This window comes from Ursus arctos, chromosome X, assembly GCF_023065955.2.
Source record: "Ursus arctos isolate Adak ecotype North America chromosome X, UrsArc2.0, whole genome shotgun sequence".
NCBI classification, from domain to species: Eukaryota; Metazoa; Chordata; class Mammalia; order Carnivora; family Ursidae; genus Ursus; species Ursus arctos.
This window is the reverse complement of record NC_079873.1, coordinates 39,603,936-39,624,371: the sequence shown is the minus strand read 5'-3', so window position 1 is coordinate 39,624,371 and position 20,436 is coordinate 39,603,936. Positions and strand designations below refer to the sequence as shown.

Sequence of the window (20,436 nt, the reverse complement as noted above, 5' to 3'; positions counted from 1 at the left end):
TTCATCGCCCGCAGATGTACGCTGTAAGAGATGTTAAAGGATGCCCTTTGGGCAGAAGGCAAGTGACACCAGATGGAAATCAGGACGTACACAAAGGAATGAAGAGCAGGAGTGAAGAGAAAATGGTAACCACTGTATGGCATGTTGAATATATGCGATTCCTTTTTTTATTATTTAAATCTCTTCAAAGCAATCGACTGTTTAAAGAAAAAAAAACCCAGGGGCGCCTGGGTGGCTCAGTCGTTAAGCATCTGCCTTCGGGCTCAGGGCGTGATCCCAGGGTGCTGGGATCGAGCCCCGCATCGGGCTCCTCCGCTGGGAGCCTGCTTCTCCCTCTCCCACTCCCCCTGCCTGTGTTCCCTCTCTCGCTGGCTGTCTCTCTCTGTCAAATAAATAAATAAAATCTTAAAAAAAAAAAAAGAAAAAACCCCAATGTATCTTGGGGTTTACAACATATGGAAAAGTGAAACGCATGACAACGACAACTTAAAGGCTGAGCAGGGAGAGATGGAAGCATGCTATCCGAGAGTTCTATATGCGAAGTGCAATCTATCACCCGAAGTTAAAGATGTCTGCTACAAACCCCAAAGCAAACGAAACCAAGAGTTATAGCTGATAAGTCAACAAAAGAGCTAAAGTGGAATCATTAAAAAAAAAAACCTAATCCAAAATAACGCAGAAAGAGAGGGAAAAGGAGAAGAGGGAATAGGATACATAGAACACCAACAGCCAAATAGAGATTCAACTTATAGTTAAATATGTCAACAATCGCATTAACTGACTGATCTAAGCAGCCCAATTACAACACAGATACTGTTGGATCGATTTAAAGATCCAACTTAAGTGTGTTAAGAAACACACTTACAGCATAATACGCAAGGGGAGTGGCATCAGCAAAACGGCAGACTAGGAAGCGCCAAGCTCTCACGCCTCAGCAGAAACATCAAAAACCAAACAGCAAGCGGAAGTGCCAGAACAAAGCGCGCCAGAGCCCTGCAGAAGAGCTCTACAGCAACGGAGCAAGCATCCATTCAAGAGAAAGCCGTCTTCAAAGTCGTAGGAAAGTTTTGGGCATTCTTACCCACCCTCACCCGACCCTCTCCCTGGCACGGTGGCAGCCATGGTCTCGAAGTGGCAGCCCGGTTCCCAGTTCCCTCCCTCGAACCGAGGGGACAGAACAGACTTTATTTGTACATGATCGGGTATGTGATCTCTACCCGTCCACCTCGCTCTATGGTCCCTTCTGGATTGATTGTTCATCATTCTGTTTCCCTCCATTTGTTTGAAACAGACACCTTTCCCATTCTTTAGCTGGCTGCCTGTAGTTTATCAAAACAGTATTAGTCTTACAAGAAGATGCATTCCTTGGTACACTTTAACCTCTACCCATAATATATTTTATTTACTTATTTTAAGCAAGCTCTATGCCCCACGAGGGGCTTGAACTCACAACCCCAAGATCAAGAGTCACGCACTCTACCGACTGAGCCAGCCAGGTGCCCATGCTTGAACCTCTATCCAGTTCAACCACTCCTCCTCGGCTACGTGTAATGCATTGCTCAACTCATCCGTTTCTTCAATTTGTCATTACCTATCTCAGGCCTATCACTTCTACTTGGTTCTTTTTCAACTCGTTTTCTTTTTAAAACTTTTACATTTCTTGTTCACTTGCTATCGTCTTTATCTCCATGACCAGAGTCAGCACAACTGTTTCACACTGATGTCTGAGAATTCTAATGTGAGGCATTTCTGTGATTGATTCTTACAATTTTCTTCTGATTCTTATGCGTGTTGTCATTTTTTTAAAGTTTGTATTTATTTGAGAGAGAGAGAGAGAATGAGCAGTGGGGAGGGGCAGAGGGAGAGAGAGAGAGAGAGAGAGAGAAGCAGACTCCCCACTGAGCAGGGAGCCCCAATGTGGGGCTTGATTCCAGGACCCAGAGATCATGACCTGAGCCAAAGGCAGCCGCTTAACCGACGGAGCCAGCCAGGAGCCCCACGTGTTGTCATTTCAAGACCTTTTTGGTTAAATCAGGGAAGTCATTTTAAATGGGTTCCCTTTAAGAGGTCTTCGTCCAGGACCGATGATGCAGAGGTAATGAGGTCTTTCTGTACTTAAAGCCCATCCTGAACCAGCTCTTGATGCCTGCTTCCTCATCTGCAAAATGGGGTCAAAGCGTTCAAATCATATGGTGTTTGTGAGGATTAAATGACCGTTTTGAGTTCCTGGATCCAGTCCTACCTGAAACAGTGTTTATTTTCACCTACGTCAGTTTGAGCTGGGTTCCTCGAAGCGACTTCCTCCCTTCTTGCCGTGGTCAACGGCGTGCCTGGGAGGTCTGCGTGTGGTAATGCTGGGCCGAATGCCCCTCAGAGTGGGGCTTGCCTGCCAGGGGGATGTGGAGGCCCTTCCCTTGGGAATGTTCCCTCAACAACCACCATGCAAGAGTCCCTTCCCCAGTGCGAGGGGCTGGGGGCTTGTTTACACCCACGTCCCACATCTGTCCACCTCGCAGCGGCTCCCATGGGAGCCGTTTCTTAGAGGAGGTGGCCGGCGCCTATGGGAGGGGTCAGGTGGGAGACGCTCAGTGTTTAAATGGTGTCTTACACCCGTACACACTATGCCGTTCCCATTCTGGGGTAGGCGTTCCATCTCCCTCTTCCCTGGGATGAGGCTGGAGGGACCCTGCCCGGTGGGGGAATGGGGAGGAACGGGAGGCTAAAGTGTAGGGACAACAGAGACCCAACACGTCTGTCCTGTCAGGCTGGCTGGTTTGCGTCAGCTACCCCCTCCGCAGTTCTCCTCAGAGGACACTGCTGGCAGTCTGGGAGGTGATCTGGTTAGTCCCTTTGTGTCCAGAAACCACACATTTGCCCACAGGGATGCCCGTGTGTTTCAGAAAGGTCAAAGGCCCCCTCCGGGAACCAACACCAGTGTAAGTGAAGAGGTGTGCTGATCTGACAGAACTGGGGCAATTACTTGATCTCTGTACCTCAGTTTACCCATCTGAAACTGGAGATGACAACTCCCACATGAGACCGTTGTGAGGATTATGAGTCAGTGTGTAAAATGCTCTGGAACACCCCGGGCACACGGTTAGTGCTGAGAATCGTGTCTGGCGTTCAGATGGTGCTAAAAACTCCCCCAATGGCGCTCGACAAGCACGCGGCGCAGCACTCGTCACACACCGGGCACTCAGTGAGCGCACATACGCACACAGGCACCCCACCGGCGCGCAGGAACGACGTGGGGAAAAAAGCCACACCGCCAAGGAACACACTGTCACTTTATATATACACAGCGGAGGGTACAGGGGCTCGATAAGAAAATACACTCTGTGTCCAGGTGCACCCCACCACCACCCCCTCAGAACAGCCCAGGCTGAGGACAGAGGGAAGGGGACAACCATAAATAGAGAATAGAAGGGAAGGTTAATGCTCTAAGGGGCAAACACAGGCGGGGAACACACTGCCGGGAGGAGACACAACCTCTTCTTCCCCGGGAGAGAGCAATATAGCGGCACAGGAAAACAGTAGCCACGACTAAGCCTGTGATGCCTGGCACGGGGGCGCCTAACACGGGTAAGAGGGCAGGGGGTGGGTATGGGAAGGAAGAGAGCAGAGATGGCTTCCTTCCCTGCGGCAGGGCCGGGGCCCCTCAGTTTACATCCATGAACTCAGAGTTGGGTGGGGAACCACAGGCAGGGGATGCTGGGGGGTCAGATAAGCCAGGCTGGGGCTGCAGGCGACGCGCCACATCCTGGCGTTGGTAGAAGAGAACATAGGCCGCCTTGGACTGCAGGGAGAGGACAGGAGTCAGTGTGGACCGGCTGGCTGCGGGGTGGGGGTCGGGAGAAGGGGAGCAGGGAGGAGGGAGATCCCACCTCAATCTGGTTCTCAGTTACAGGTGAGACGCTGTTGTCATCGAAGTAGTGCCACTGGCCACTGTCCTTGTTGCAGGCAAATGTCGTGTCTGCGAGAGAGGGGTGCTGTCCACACCGACTCCCCTGCCTCCCAGAGCTTCCCAAATTCCCTCCCACTCCGCCCACCACGATGACCTCGCCACTGGCTCACTCATCTCAGTCACACACGGGATATCCTGCCCCCTGCCACCACCCCCCCCGACCCCGGGCCAGCCCTGCCACAGCCTGGCACATACAGTGTCCGTCACGCAGGCCCCCATAATGGTTGGAAACCGCGATGAGATCGTATTTGTACAGCTCTGGCGCGGACTCGTTCTGCGGCTTGATGACAAACTCGGAGAAGTCCAGGTCCCTGCGGGGCAGGACAGGGTTACTCCCCGCGCACCCCTTCCCCGCCGCCTCCCTCCCTGCTCTGGCCCCAGCGCGGACCGGATGGGGAACTCCACAAGGGTGTCCAGCTTCTCGCGGGAGAACTTGGTGTAGGAGAAGCGCTTCAGGTGGATGATGAGCGTCTCGGGCAGCGTCCACAGGTCCAGCTTCTTGGTGGCCAGCTGCTGCTGCTTGCAGGTGGGGCAGTACCTGCACACGAGAGCCGAGTCGGCAGGCGCGCTCGCCGGGCACCCACCGCGCGCTCGGTTCCGCGGGGCCCCAGCCATCCTCAGAGCGGCTCGGCTCCCCTCACGTGTGAAAATCCTGTCGTTCGTCGGGTACTAGCACGCTCTCACACGGACGTGTGTTTTGCTCTGGTTTCTGGTCCATGTGTTAGAGCCTGCCTCTGTCCCTCCACTTCTCCATTTGACCCACTCGCTCACTCGCCTGCTACTTACTGCACCCGCCCCCCCACCATTATAATCAGCGAGAAGAGACACAGCAGAAACTGAAGTCTTCACCCTCAAGGGTTTACTCTAAAGGAAAAAAACAATGATGCAAACGGGGATCTAGGACAGGCCACCAAGTGGTATTACTGAGCTAGGAAGAAGTCATGCTGGGCTGGAGAGAGCCAGCCTGGGGAGGGAACGGAGGAACGGATGGCTTGGCGGGAGTGGCTCCTAACAGGGCGCTAAGAGAAGATCTCTGATAAGCTGACGTTTGGTAAGAGACCTGAGCAAAATGAAGGGAGTCCAGTCCTGCAGATAACCGGACCGAAAGGAGGGACAGACAGGCAAAGGCTCTCAGGTGGGACTAAGCCTGGGTGTTGGTGGCCAGAGTGGCAGGAAGGGTCCGAGTGAGGCGCAGACGAGGGACATTTATTTACACGTAGAAGGGATCTGGGCAGGTCGTCCCACCCAACTACACCCCCAGAGACCCTACTCTGGTCCCTCACCAGGGATTTTCCTTCTCCAGAGTCTCGACAGTGGTGAAGAGCTCAATGCATTCCTGCAGCCGCACCGGAGCCTTCTTTAGCACGTACCCGACGCAGTCGTGCTTCACGTAGCCCTAGGCCAGGGTGCACATGGGCGGCAGTGAGGATGGCTTGTGCGAGGGAGCGAGGCAGAAGACACGTGCCCCATGCCAAAGGGCGTGCACTCCAAAGCTAGGAATCTGAGGCCCTGGGAGCTCTGTGGTCATGGCTTGGAGGAGGTGGGAGGGGCAGGGGGTGAAGGGTTGCGGGCAGGGGGGCAGGTGTGTGTGTGTGTGTGTGTGTGTGTGTGTGTGTGTGTGTGTGTGTGTGGCGGTGGGGGAGGGGCGCAAAAGCAACCGGGATCTCGTTTACCTCCGCCTCCACCTCGTCATAGTAACGCTTCTTCATCTCTGGCTCCCAGTCGATGGCAATGTACGGCTGGGCTGGGGGCGAGGGAGGTGGTCATGGGCCCTGCTGCCAAGGAAACCCCCCTCCCGCCTCCCAACCCTGGCTCACAGCTGAAGGAGACACCATGGGTATCCTCGTTGAAGGTCGAGCGGTCGCTGGTCCCGTTGGAGTTCACTGTCTGCAGGGTGAAGAGGTGCTTGCGCCGCGCCCTCTGGGGCCAGTGAGATGGTCCAGGGGAGTTGTCCACGGGGGCCCGGCTCCCGCCTGCGACTCCGGAGCTAGGCCCCGCCTGCTCCGGCCCAGAATTTTGGGAGCTGCCCCCAGCCACATGTCCAGGCTTGGGGATGTTGTCCTTATCCTCCATGTCTGTTAGGACAGGGGAGGGCAGCAGACACGGGTCTGTGTGAGCCCCAAGCAGCTGAGCAGCAATGCGCATCCAGGCGGACCGCCCCCCCGCCCCCCCCCCGCCCCTCCCTTGGGCCCTGGAGCAGCTGTACAGACTGTCATCCTTGTGGATCCTCTCTCCTTCCTCCTCCTCACCTTTCTCATCCCCGTCATCTTCGTCGTCCGAGCTAGGTCTGGTCACGTAGCGCCTGCCGAGAGAGCACGGGAGGCTCTTGGGGGGGCACAAAGGCAGAGACACCAGGGCCCAGGATTCTACTTTGCTTCTGATGGGAAACCCTCAGCAAACCCCCACACAAGCAGTCGCTCATGCTGAGCCTGGAAGGTCTCAGGAGAGGACCCAGAAACGCATGAAAAGTTGGCTCGACAAGGTAGGGTCTCGTGAGCCGTGGCTGAGAGTATGGACCTTAAGTACGACGAGCCACTTTAAATCAGGGCAGGCCTCTGAGCAATGGGCCTGTTAGTGCAACATGAGGGCAAGAGTACGCCAGAGAGCACACTGCTCTGTCTGCCTCGCTGAGGACTCTGGATTTTCGGTACAATGGAAGTCTCTTAGTAAAAATCCAAATAACCATGCCTCACCAAGGAGAGGGTCATCAAGGACTACACAAAGTTGTGTGTATTTTGTCCATTTTGTTGACCCCTGTTATCCCCAACACCCAGGAGAGGCAGTGGCAAAGCCAGAGGTTCAGACCAGGAAAAAAAACAAAAACAAAAACAAACCCTCCAAGTTTCTCTCTGGCCACGTTAAGCTTGGCTGTCTTTTGGAAGTGGAAGGGGGGTGGCAACAAGCAGCTCGACACCCAGGTCTGAGTTCAGACTCCACCTTCCCCTCTTGCCCCCCAAAGGCAGACTCACGAGAGGCGGTAGAGCAGGATGTGATAGAGGGCGTCCCAGGAGAGCCGGTCACGGGGCACCGACACGAGGAGAGGGTGCCCAAAGAGCATCAGGCCATAGTAGGAGTTGTTGTAGTCCCGGGCTGGGGTGCGCTCCCGCAGGTAGATAGGAAGCACGACGTCCTCCCTGGAGTTCTCGCCAATAGTAGACCTGCCTGACACCTCGTATCTGTGGGGGCGGGTCGCACCTCATCAGGGCACGCCAGAGGGACTCGGGGACTCTGCCCCAGTGGCTCCACCCACTCACCCCTCACGGCCTGAAAATAGTTTTTTGAAAGGTTTAAGAGCCACCCCGTGTTTTGTGCTTTACAGACTGGTAGACGGTAGAACGTTTTGTTTGCGTGATGTTTTACAAAGCACTCTGGTGGTAAGAAAGCGCTGAGCACGGCAACACAAAGTTTTGGAGACAAAGGGATTTAAAACCATTTTCTTTTGGAAAACCCTCCTTGGTTTAAAAAGACCTTCTCTACTCAAGATGCACTTTCTGTTTTATTTTTATTTTTTATTATTTTTTTTATTAAAGACTTATTTGAGAGAGCAAGAGACAGCGGGAGAGAGAGCAAGAGAGAGCGAGCCAGTACACAAGGGCAAGTAGGGGGAGGGGCAGAGGGAAGGAATCTCAAGCAGACGCCCTGCTGAGCACAGAGCCCGACGCGGGGCTCCATCTCACAACCCTGAGATCAGGACCGGAGCCCAAATCAAATGCTTAACCGACTGAGCCACCCAGGAGCCCCTGTACTTTCTGGTACCCAAAGATTTCAAATCTGTTCTGAATACCCTTATGTTCAGAAAATATCTTAGTGTTCCCTCTTTCGAAAATCCCTTTTGGTTTTTGAGGACTGCAACGGGAGTAAGGAACGAGGATCGAGCACCTGGGAGACAGGAGGTACTCAGTGACTGCTGAGTAAAATGAGGAAGAAACAAGAAGGAGAACACCCAAGGGCACCCTGTGTAAGGACGTCTTGCCCACTCCACTGACAGCCCCAAGCCCCCTGCCCTACTAAGGCCCATGGCCGAAGCCCTGCACAAGGGAGGTGCCTTGTCAGTCAGGCCGAAGCTGGTTAAGGGGAGGAGATTCCTGAGGAACCCCTACGTCCCCTGGTCCCTCACTCACATGAAAATATCGTCTCGGTCCAAGATGCTGCTCAGAGACTCCTCTAGCTGGTAGATCTTATAGAAGCGGTGACTGAAGACATCAGCCACCATCATCTGGGAACGAAAGGCAGAGAGGAGGCTGGTCAGTCTGCAAGGTCTCCCCGGGGCCCTCTGCCTCCCTGCCCCTAAATCCCACCCGCCCTGTGCCTGCAGAGCCTCACCCTCTCAGGCGACATGCCAGTGTGCTTGGCCAGAGCCACACACAGATCCGAGATCTTGCCTTTCTTGGGGACCACGAGCCGATGCTGAGGGAGACACGGGATCCACAGAAGAGCAGAAGGGCGTGTGGTGAGTCAGTGTGGGCAACATGAAGGTGTGGCAGAGCAATCACACTCCGACGACATCCCTTGTTGCGTTCCCGCGTCCCCACGACCCCGTACCTGCTCCGGCTTGCGGCGAGGGTCCATGGAGACAAAGAAGACCTCCATGACCCTCTTGTGGCTGACAGGCAGTGGCACGCTGAGGTAGCAGAAGGGGTCGAAGGTCACAGACACGTTGCCACAATCAGGGCACACCAGCGTGGACTTGAAGAGACCGTGGAAAGTGTCCACAATCACAGAATCGTTCCGACGTTTGTGGTTCTGCCAGGCCTCCTGAGCGACCTCCTGTGGACAGTGTCATGGTGGGTGACAAGGCTTGCCCGGGGCAGGGGGAACCACAGTCTGGGGTGGATGTGCATGGAGGCTGGGCCCATGATCTGTTTGGGGTTTATTTGGGCAGGAGACTGGGTGAGGAGGTCAGGTGGGGCGTGGGGTACCCCAGAGAGGCCAGAGGATCCCTGAAGCAGAGGCCCTGGTGGTTTTAATGGAGCTCTCAGCATAGGGGTCTCTGAAGAAGTGCCCACCTGATCTGGCCGCCCAGCAGCATCACACAGCTCCACATACTCCTTCTTCTTGACACGATTGAGGTCCTCGTGCAGCCCATCCAGGAGGAACGACAGCAGCTCCTGTGAGTCATGCTGCTGGTAGCCCAGAAACTGGGACGCAAAGTGGCCGACCTTGGTCTGACAAGATGGGCAGGGCGGTCAGAACGAGAGGGAGCTGCGCCGGCGGGGGGGGGGGGGGTGCGTGGGTGGGGGCAGCCCGGGCCTGAGTCACACCTTGAACACATGAGGCACGATGGACCGGTGGTGGCCGGACCAGGCCTGCTTCACCAGGTCAGCATAGGCCTCCGCAATCTCACCCTTCATGCCCAGCGGGTTGCAGAAGTTGAGCTCCTCCAGGTAGCGGTTCTTGAGGAAGTACTCAGTGAGCTGCGGCACATTACTGAGGCACTGCAGGAGGCAGAGCCCAGCCAAGTGAGGCAGAGGAGAGGCGAGAGGGGTGACCACGGTGGAGACAGAGAGAAGGAAGCAAAGAGGAAGGACAGAGAAGGGGGGCAAGAAGGTGGGGGAGAAAAGGCGGCAGCATTTCGAGAAAAGGAAGAATGTGGTGACAAAGGACAGAAGAATCCAGAAAACAGGGGCAAGTGGAAGGAGATGGTACTAATGTTTCAGGGAGGACCGTGGGCACATCAAGTCCGACCTGTGGGGCCCCAGCTTCCAACCTGACCCCATGCCCTGCAATGCCCCCCCCCCCCACCAATGCTCGTCACTTGAAGCCCACCCCTGCGGCTGTGCCAGACACAGCTCTACCCGCCCAACCTGCAGGGCCGAGTTCATGAAGCACGTGTTGCCCAGGTTGGTGAGACCACAGATGCCTGGCTGGCCCTGGAACTCCTCATCCTCCTCCAACGCAGTGTTCCTAGGGCGGAGGGGAAGCTCTTGTCAGCTGAAGGCCAATGACGTGCAGGTGAAATGGGCTCACGAACTCAGTTATCCTGCCTACTGGGGGGACCCCACTCTGGGCCAGACACTCTAGGGGCTTACACGGCCTGTGGCTGGGCACTGGGCCACGTGCCATCCTTGTTTCGGGTCTCCATGATGACCACCTGGGTCGAGGAAGAGAGAGAAAAGCAGGAAAGGCACTCATGGAGGGCCTGTAGGCACCTCACCGTCACTCCCCCAACCCGAGAGCAGTGTGGTGGGCAGGAGGGTCCTCCCCACCCTCACCTGCCCACTCTTGAGGGCAGCGTCGAGCACTGTGACGCGGGTGTTGCACAATCTCTCAAAAGAGCCCTCTGCGTTCTTGATCCACAGGCGTGTCTCTTCCTGGGGGCTCACCAGAAACTGCTCTCGGGCGGTGCGCAGAACGAGATCTGTGGAAGGTGGCGGAGCACACTCAAGCCTTCCTGAGACTCTGAACGATTGACCCCTCTCAGCAGCAGCCCCGACTCATCCTCACAGACTCTGCACTCGGTCTGAGCGATCTCGCCCACTCGGGGCCCGAGGCCCCCAGCAAGGCTCCTCTGCTGTACCATCGAAGCCGCTGGCGTGCAGCTCGCGTACCCTCAGGACTCCAGGGCACCCCCTCAGCGCCTCTGCCCAACTCGACCAGTGCCTTGCAGGTCCTCCCAAGTCTGACCAATGCCTTCTCGGTCGGCCACAGCCAAACCCCAGGCATTCTCGGGTCACGGAGCTGTGGGAAGGCCAACCCACTCTGTGACCCTCAGACTCACCGACAGAATCTGTATGGCTGAATTGAGCAGTGTGAGGTGTGTCCATATCACTGTGCCGGACAAGCAGCAGTTCTACTGGGTACACTTCGACCTTCTGGACGCTGGGCAGCTCCACAACCTGGAAGGTGGAGGGGTGCGTACATGGGCATACCCACATAGCACAGACACACACACACAGGCGCGACAACCTCTGAGACCAGAGCGGCACGCACACAGACGAACACACACCCGGGACACACTGAGATACTTGAGGGAAGAGGAGTGCAGACAAAGTGTATCTACACCGTGTACACACCGGTCCAGACCCATCCGGGGTCTACAAGGCCTTTCTCCTACCCCATCCCCCAAGAATCTACCCTGAGCACCCTCCCCATCTGTTGTACCTTGCGTTCAATGGGTGGCTGGCCATGCTCTAGACCATACCAGTCGACCAGGCAATGCCAAGCAGCGGCTGGGAGCAGAACATAGTCCTCACCTTCCACCAGACCCTTCTTGAGGCGCCAGTTTACCTGGTCTGCCGGGGGCAGAGGATGGCGGCAAAGGAAGAATCAGGGAAGGAAAGTGGTAAGTCACTCTGGCCATCTCACCAATGACATAGCTCAGTAAAGAGGCTTATGATCGTTTGTTTTAAGGACAGAGGGGACAGGAACTCCAGGGCTTGGCTGGGGTGGAGAGGGAGAGGCCTGGTACCTTCAAAGAGGTCAGCATTATTGATGCAGCCAGGGAAGGTGCCGGAGTCCTGGTCTCCTCCCTGCACGTACACTTCCCACTGTTTGTACCAGTGCTGCTCCACGAGGAACCTGCACCAGACAGGTAATAAGGGTGTCACGTGGTTACCTGGAGTTAGTGGTACCATTTCCCATGGTTATTAGACTAAAAGGATCAACACACTGCAAGTTAACATGACAAATTTCACGTACACTAAAACTAATCCCACATTGTATGTCAATTATATCTCAAAAAAAGGGGAAATCTCTCCCAGAATTCAATATGAAGAAAAAGCTTCATCATCATATAAAAATAATTAGAAGCAAAATTTATTTAGCGAAATTCAGGTTTGAATAGATTACCTAATTTCTTAAGACACTAAAAGAGATGGGATTAAAACCAGAAAATGGCAAAACCCCAAACAAAACAAACCACAAACCCACACCCATAGTGCCAGGATGAGGTTTTATTATAGAACAAAGAATCAGGCTGAAAATTATCCGTTGTTTACAGCCAATGTTATAAAGGTTTGGTCGTTCATTAAGTGTGCAGTGTTTGTAAAGGATATATAAATATAAGAGTAAGAAATGAATTATTAAATTCTGGAAACCTACTCAGAAACCGAGAAGAATTTAAAATGCTAAAAGAGGGGTGCCTGGGTAGCGCAGTCGTTGAGCGTCAGGGCGTGATCCCGGCGTTCCGGGATCGGGTCCCACATCGGGCTCCTCTGCTGGGAGCCTGCTTCTTCCTCTCCCACTCCCCCTGCTTGTGTTCCCTCTCTCGCTGGCTGTCTGTCACATAAATAAATAAAATCTTTAAAAAATCAAATAAAATAAAATGCTAAAAGAATCATAAGGTTTTCCTTCAAAGACTGCATCTCACCATTTTTCGTCATTTTTGTGTTGAGGATTTATTTTGGCTTTATAATAGATCTCTGAGCTTATGGTTACTAGCTTGTTTTTTTTTTTAAGATTTTATTTATTTATTTGAGAGAGAGACAGAGATAGTGAGAGAGAGCAAGAGCAGGGAGGAAAAGGAGGAACAGGTTCTCCGCTGAGCAAAGAGCCCGATGAAGCGGGGCTCGATCCCAGGACCCCAGGATCATGACTTGAGCAGAAGGCAGACGTTTAATTGAGCCACCCAGGCATCCCTCTTTTTTTTTTTTTTAACTGTGGCAAAAAGCATGTACTGTAAAATTTGCCATCTGAACCATTTTATTTTTTTTTAACCATTTTAAAACGTACAGCTTGACCAGCTCTCTTTTAAAAGAGAAACTTTTATATGCACGATACCTAGGATAAATATTTAGGACTGCTGAAGCCTGCCTCTGTAAAGTGTCACGAGCAATTCTCGAGTCTGGAAAAGACCTGACATAGAGTAAAAATGCTAAATGAATGTTAGCAGTTACTGTCTGAATCCCAGGACTTGGGCCTCAAAGCTCACATAACACACAGACGCACAACCCTGGTCCCACCCTCACTCACACATCTGCTCTGCTATGGGATTTTCTGACACATAAGACCCTGTCCCAAACAGTTAACCACCTCAAACAAACACTTTTTAAAATATTACTCTCACGCTGTAGTGATTAGTGTTCCAGCAATTTAACCCTATCAACGGGATTCTTTAAAATGGCAACTTTTCCTGTATTCATAAAAGGATGAGGGCGGTGGGGGGATGGAGGGCTAGAAAACCCCGCAATAGTGACGGGTCACCCGGCTAAGCACACATTTCAGTGGGGTTTCGTCGTTTGTTTTTGCTGCACTGAGCCCCCTGCACGTCACTCATGCCAGAACACACACCCTCCCTGCCCCAGTGGCGCATGCCACAAATCGCCCATCACTCTTCTTGAATGCGCCATCACTGACCCCTACCCCTCCGCCACTCATACCTGCAAACCCACCCCTCACCCCCCGTGGCTTTCACTGTCTCCACTGACAGTCTATGAGGTTCATTTCTTCCCTAAAGCTCCTTTAGGGTTACTGGGACTTTCAATGCAAGGGGAGGCACTGCTCAACTTTTTTTTTCTAGAGCAGATTTTTAGGGGCGCCCGGGTGGCTCAGTTGTTAAGCATCTGCCTTTGGCTCAGGTCATGAACCCAGGGTTCTGGGATCGAGCCCCCTGCATCGGGCTCCCTGCTCAGTGGGAAGCCTGCTTCTCCCTCTCCCACTCCCCCTGCTTGTGTTCCCTCTCTCACGGTCTCTGTCAAATAAATAAATCAAATCTTTTTTAAAAAAGCAGATTTTTAAGGAAAATTAACATTAAAATCATTCTGTAGCATACACCTGAAACTAATGTAACACTGTATATCAACTACACCTTCAATTAAAAAAACAAAATCACTCTGCAGAGGCAAGCAAAACCCCCCATACCTGGCTACAACCTGAATTTCTAAAGTCTTCACAGGAGCCCGAAGTTTTACACCAATTTTCACAGAATAAGACTACCAGATTTCTTCAATTCAAGGACACTTTAAAAATGTTTAACATCTCTGAAATTGGGATGTCTCATAATCTGTCAGCCCAGATGGCAGTCATGACAGTTGTCATTGTCTGATAGGGAAGCACCCACATTGTTAGATTTGATTTGGGAGGATGCGATCACAAATGGTCTCTTTTAAATTTAAATTTTAATTTTCCAATTTCTTCCTGCTAGTATATAGAAATACAACACATCGTGCTAAAATCACTTATGTTTGTGTTTCCTCAAATTTGTTCAAACGCTTATGAAATATGTGCTTATGGAAAAAAATTACTAAACTATGTTTTTTGTCCTCTGGTTTTCTCTCGTGTCTGAAGAAAACTGGTTATATTGATTAAGATAACAATATACATTAACAGGTCAATTATACTAGATACAATAATCAGAGAGACAGAGAAATATAAATATAAATGAAGAGATAGGATTTCCTATTTGTTTATTAAAAGCTTTGTTAGCTTATTCAGATGGTAAATTTAATATTATGGTGTTCTAAGTTTATGGTTTATATATCCGTATAAGCCTAAAGAGATGTACACAGAGGTACATAAATGAATCCTTTACTATAAATTGTTGCATCAGTAATGTACCCAAAGGAGGAAAATTAGAATTTGGACCTTTTCTGTAAAATGTCATTATTTTGTGAGTAGATTATAAGATCCTTTTTTTTTTTTAAATCACCAAATTATTAACTCTTGGTGTTTTCTGACATCAAAGAAGTTAGGCTTCTAATCACCTTTGTTATTTATCACTGCGTTTTTACAAAGTTGACTCTAAGTATTTTTTTGTCCTTACTTCAATTCATATCTTTTTTTCCCTAGCAACTATTCTTCATTTGTCTTTCTCCAATTCAGAAGAATAATACTGTTAAAATGTTCTTTTATAGCTAAACTACGTCTGGGAGATAACACAAAGATTTGCTCCTCTGCCCTATAAAAGGAATGGCAATACGCAAAATTAGGTTTAATTAAAATTCTCCAAATTTCAATGAACTTAAAATTTTTATAAAAGCTCTTTCATTTTCCAAACTTAATATTTTCTTTAAATTTTATTAAGTTTTTAATTTTTAAAAAGATTTTATTTATTTATTTGACACAGAGAGAGGGATCACAAGCAGGGGAAATGGGAGAGGGAGAAGCAGGCTTCCCGCTGAGTAGGGAGCCTGACCAACGCAGGGCGGGGGCTGGATCCCAGGACCCTGGAATCATGACCTGAGCCGAAGGCAGCCGCTTAACGACTGAACTACCCAGGCGCCCCTAAGTTTTTAATTATAATTCCAGTATAGTTAACACAGAGTTAGTTTCAGGTGAGAAATATAGTGATCAACAATTCTATACATTACTCAGTGCTCATCGTGGTAAGTGTAGTCTTTAACAAACTTAGTATTTTTTTAAAATGACACATCAAAAAGCAAGTTTATCTTCCTAGCTTAATTACATTAATTATAATTAAAATTGCAAATATCTTTCAATAACTGCATATTTTTCAAGCTAAAAAGCATACCCATGTTCAAGCAACAAGACTGGTGCAATTACTATCTACCAAAAGATTTCCCAGTCCAGGACTCTAAACTCACAAACCCTCTCCCCCTGGTTCACAAGCACTAGGGGGACCGACTCAATGACAAGGGAATAGCTAGAGGCCTACTGTTCATTTCAGCCTTTCATTAGATCCAGAAGTCAAGGCATATCCACCTTATTTGGGCTATAGCAGCAATCACCAAGCAAACATGTGAAAATTGATGTAGTTCTAGCGTCTTCATTACACTTAGTGGTCCCCTGTGCTATGCAGACTTCTCCATTGACAGAAAAGCCTCAACATTTCTAGGCCAGTCCTTAACCTCTCATGGAACACTGTCACTTTCCCTTCACACATCACTATCCACTCTGCAACACTGAACCCAGCCACACTCCTTCCTTTACCTGAACAAAGAACCCCTTGCCTGCTTACCTGTTAGGAAACTACCCACACCCTGCACGAACCTTCTAGAGACTTCTTCCACTCTCCCTGATTTAATTATGGTTGTAGATGGTTCATCCTTAAAAAGAAAAACTGGAATTTGCCAAGGAAGCTATACCATCATAGATTTGAATTTACTCTTAAAATATAAGCTTCTCCTAGAAATTAAATCAGTTCAGATGGACAAATTACTTGCCCTTGCCCAGATCTGCCAGCTGACAAAAAGAAGGTGCAAAACATTAATATTGATATTAGATACATGATTTGGGGATTTTAGTCCATGACTTCGAAATGCTTCGAAAACACAAATTTCCTGACCACTGCAGCAAACCTGTATAAAATGAAAAGCAAATTAAAGAACCTTGAGATGCTTTGCTCTCACCTAAGTAGACAACAAGCATTTTAAAAATGGAGTTAAAGAAAAACGCTTCAGGGTATCAGCCACAATTGCACAGATAAACTGGCTTCAGTACTGAACCAACATTGGGGGCGTAATTTTTTTTTTTATTGACAGAACATCATTTTAAAAATTCACATAAAAGTAACCATTTTCAAGTGAGCAGTTCGGTGGCATTTAATACATTCACAGTGTTGTGCAACCACGACCTCTACCTAGTTCCAAACCATTTCCAACACCCCAAAAGGAAATCCGTACCCGTGGGGTAATTTTAAAGGGTGTTGTCACGAGGCGGCTGTAAAGGCAGGATGCGGCAGGAACGGAAGCCCCCAACCCTGTCTGAACACATCCAAATGAACTATAAAAAACGTTCCAGTTATTGTTGTTTATTTTCAGGATGGAATGAGGTTTTTCCTTGCTGGAGAGCTACAGCGCAACAGTTAAAAAAAAAAAAAGATTTTGTATTCCCCATTTGGGGAATCTCAATTTGTCTCTGTACTCTCCAGTTAACAGGGATACATGTATTTCACTAGCATTGTGATTAGAGAACTCTAAAATGAGCAAACCTCACTCTGAAAAGCCCTCAGGCGAGAGCATGCCCGCGGTGTTTGAGGAACAGCAAGAGTCCAATATGGCCGGATGGAGAGAGTTGAGGGGGGGCGGCGGTGGTAATCAGATGCGAGATCAGAGAAGCAATCAGAGCCGGGGACCAGCCTTGCTAGTCATTGTAAGAATTTTAGCATTTACACTGTACAAGATGGGAACCTGTTAAAACGTTTTGAGGAATGGATGGACATAAATACGTTTTTAAAAGAATTGCTGTGTACAGAAAGAGAAAAATAGTACCTTTATAGTGGAGAAACAGGGCAGATACCGCCTTCACCAAATGCTCAAGGCTAACGTCACCAATGACGTCATGTGGATACCGTGTACCACCAGATATGATGCGAAGAGCACACAGTACGCATCTAGTATGATTTCACATATATCCTCCATTAAATGAAAGCTTAGACCACAAATACTATTTAGGGATGCATACAGAAGTGGAAAAACGTTAACAAATTGAAAAATTCAGGATAATAGTGGCGCAGAGAGAGGGATTTTCATCCGAGAGGGGCACAGAATTTCTTAAGCTAACGGTCTGAATCTTAACCTGAATGTGAATTCACAAATTTTTGTTTTATTATTCTTTAATTTTCTTTACTTTGAAATAGACTCAGAAAAATTGCAAAAATAATATAAAGAATTCCCGTATACCCTTCATCCAGATTCCCCAAATTTAACATTTTAGCCATTTGCCCGATCGTTTCTTTAAACACATCTTTATATACGCTATTTTTCCAACCACTTGCGAGTGAGCGGCTTACACGATGGTTCTTTATCCGTAAAATTTTCGGTATGTATTCCCTTAAAAAAAAGGTACTCTCTTTCATAACCACAATAACAATTATCCAAAGCAAGAGATGATCACTACTAATATCTAAGCTGCAAGTCTGTCAAATTTCAACAATTTCCCTATCAACATCTTTTACAGTAAAAAAGAGAAAATCAATTTTATGAGAAAAAACCCTGATTTTTAAAAACAATTTATTTTTTTTCTGCTCCAGGATCCAATCCAGGATCACACATTGCATTTAGTTATCATGACTCTTTAAATCCCATTAATTCCTTCAATCTGGAACAGTTCTTCATCTTTTGTCTTTCACGACCTTGAAATTTTTGAAGAGCACAGGCCGTTTATTTTTTACAGAATGTCCATCAACCTGGGCTACGTAAACATTTTATGCAATCTTTTTAGGACTTACGTATATCACAATTTAAAAAATGAGATGCAACACAGCGAGAAATAAAATAAACCCAGAAACAGTACATTTCAAGCACTGGTTAGCCAAGAAATCAGTAAAACAAGCCGATTTATCAAGATACGCATTGACATTTTCTTAAATAGCTATTTCTCCTGATTACAAAAACAAAACAGTACTAAAACAGAAAACAAACGTAACATCGAAGGCCCCTCCCGTGCCAATCACCTGCACTTTCTCCCGTCCTGGGAAGAAGGCCTCGGCCAGAGGCAAAAACCTCGCCGCGTCACAAACTTTGCTCATTCGCAGGCGCCATTTTCTGCTTCACAGGCACCACCTCCCCTCTGCAGTCTTTCCTCGGCCTCAGGACACGCCCCTCGGCTCACGTCACAAGCCTCGTTCCCAGGCGCCAGCTCCCTCCACTACGCAGGCTCCGATTCCCTCCCTCCCTCCCGCCCACAGCCCTACGGCTCGGATTCCGTTCTTCTGCCTGACGTCATCCGCTCTGCCTAGCTCTCAGGAGCCAAGCAACCGCAGGCCGCCCCTGCCGCCAGATGCTACTTAACGCCACGCAGACCACGCCCCTCGGGCTCTGCCGCCAAGACCGCCCCTTCCCAGGTTCCGAGTTCCACAACGCAGGCCCGGCCCCACCCCCATGGCCGTTTCTTCTCAGGCCCCGCCCCCCGCCTCTCCACAACAAACCCTCTCCTGTTCTCAGGCCTCGGGCGCCACCACACACGCCCCGCCTCTTTCTCAGACAAGGCGATCCACTCACAAGCACTTCCCCGCCCCTCCCCTCCTCAGTCCCGCAGGCCACTCCCCCGCCCCCACGGCAGTTCTTCGGACCTCGGCCGCCACGTCTCCCACCGTCGCCAACGCCCCCACTGTGTCCCTTCAGTCGAGGCTCTGCTCGCAGCCCTGCCTCACCAGCTTTCGCCGGCCCGCAGTGGACGCTCTCGCCCACTCTCGCCGTTCTCGATCTGGCGCCGCTGGCTCTCAAGGCCCGGCACCGCTTCGCGTTGTGGCTCTCGGTCCTCGGCCGCAGCCGCCACATTCGCTGCGACCGCCGCCATCACCGTTCGCCCTCCTCTCTCAGCTACTGCAGCTGGAGATATAGGAAGAGGCCCCCTCAACGGCCACTTCCGGATTCTGGTCCCGGAAACGGAAACAGAGCCCCCCAAACAGCCAGGGGGCAACTGCCATCTTGGAAAGGGACCCCACGCTCGGACGCGTGGAGGGGCTAGGCGGGCATCGGACTGTGGGCGGTGATCTCTGCGGCCCATGGGCGGGGTAAAACCTACAGTTGGGAACTAAGAAAGACAAAGGTGCCTTGTCGGATTTTAACGCCATGTTGAGTCTAGGCAGAAGGTGGTGTGGAAAAGTGGAGGCGGAGGTCCCCGATACGGACGAGGACATTTTGGGGAATGCTCAGGGACAAAAAGGTTACGGGCTTTCTCGGTCCCGTGCTCCGGTAGGGAACCGCGGCCCCTGCCCTGAGAGTTTTTGTTAGCCTGATGAGAATGCCCTACCTTCATTGCATTGCTCTTCTCGGCCATCCAAACCTGGTACGAAAGGTCACCACCCAGGCCTGCGGGCCGCTTCCCTGCCTGAACTAGATTTACTCTCTTGACAAACGTGTTGAAGGCAAGTCAGCCTCAGGCCCAGCGTATTTGTTGGCGTTATAGCAATGATAACTAATAATAGTTGGCCCTGCTTAAGTGCTTTATTGCACGTAAATAGTAGCCTTAGGCAGCAGATAAATATCACTGTCACCTATAGACTTCAATGGGGCAAGCTGAGGACCAGAAACGTTAATTCATTTTGCCCCAGCTAGTAAATGGCTGAGCTGTGGTTCGAACTCAGAGCTGTGACCTTAAGCACCAGGCCATAGATTCCCAAACTGTGGTTCGAGGGTTCCTACTGGTTCAGGAGACCTTCTCAGGAGGGTTCACAAAGTCAAAACTATTTCCACAATACTTTGTCATTGTCATTCTCTCTTGCATGTGGTGGAATATTCCGAGGCTACATCAGCAAAAGCTCTTTAGATGTCCTCAATTTTTAATATAAGGGGATCGTGACCAGAAAGTTTAGAACCATTGCACCAGGCCAGGGGTTCTCAACCTAGGCACAATGGACATTTCCCTGTTGTGGGAAGCATTGTAGGATATTTAGCTGCATCCCTGCCCTTTACCCACTGGATAGCAAGTTATCATCCCCTAATCATCTCGTTCCCGGAAGTTGTCTCTATAGACATTGCCAGTGTTCACTGGTTGAGAACCACTGCACTAGGCTCTGCCATCCTTTTCTGCTGGGGCTTCCAGCCCTACCTCTTGTTGATAACTTGGATATTTCACTCTCTGGCTCCCTGTATCTACCTGCCTGTTGGCTTCCCCGACCTGACCATCCTACA

At 50.2% G+C, this 20,436-nt stretch overlaps 1 protein-coding gene across 7 annotated transcripts; it reads right to left on the bottom strand.

Annotated features, from left to right (window-relative positions):
• Positions 1-3,273: 3,273 nt before the first annotated feature.
• On the bottom strand, positions 3,274-19,288 carry USP11 (ubiquitin specific peptidase 11). Of its 7 annotated transcripts, none has more exons than XM_044389377.3 (22): positions 18,255-18,387; positions 15,851-15,906; positions 11,373-11,482; positions 11,066-11,196; positions 10,683-10,800; positions 10,177-10,322; positions 9,994-10,055; positions 9,769-9,868; positions 9,226-9,399; positions 8,971-9,129; positions 8,507-8,731; positions 8,288-8,371; positions 8,086-8,180; positions 6,934-7,140; positions 6,214-6,266; positions 5,782-6,039; positions 5,638-5,708; positions 5,248-5,360; positions 4,353-4,502; positions 4,160-4,275; positions 3,885-3,973; positions 3,274-3,796 (listed from the first exon to the last, which is right to left on the bottom strand). In XM_044389377.3, exons 1-22 carry the CDS (start codon positions 18,327-18,329, stop codon positions 3,659-3,661), a joined length of 2,730 nt encoding a protein of 909 aa, XP_044245312.1. In that variant the 5' UTR covers positions 18,330-18,387; the 3' UTR covers positions 3,274-3,658. The 7 variants fall into 7 exon arrangements, with proteins under 7 accessions (XP_044245312.1, XP_048069438.1, XP_026369243.2 ...); XM_048213481.2 differs by having other exon boundaries at positions 5,797-6,039; XM_026513458.4 differs by lacking the exons at positions 15,851-15,906; positions 18,255-18,387 and adding an exon at positions 18,954-19,288 and having other exon boundaries at positions 5,797-6,039.
• Positions 19,289-20,436: the final 1,148 nt, after the last annotated feature.

Bases quoted from the DNA above. Each gene is read 5' to 3' on its own strand.
- USP11 (XM_044389376.3), bottom strand. From the start codon at position 19,099: ATGGCGGCGGTCGCAGCGAATGTGGCGGCTGCGGCCGAGGACCGAGAG. The intron at 10,056-10,176 runs GTGAGGGTGGGG...TCCTCGACCCAG, and splicing joins CTGCCCTCAAGAGTGGGCAG to GTGGTCATCATGGAGACCCG. The intron at 6,040-6,213 runs GTGAGGAGGAGG...CTGTCCTAACAG, and splicing joins AGATGACGGGGATGAGAAAG to ACATGGAGGATAAGGACAAC.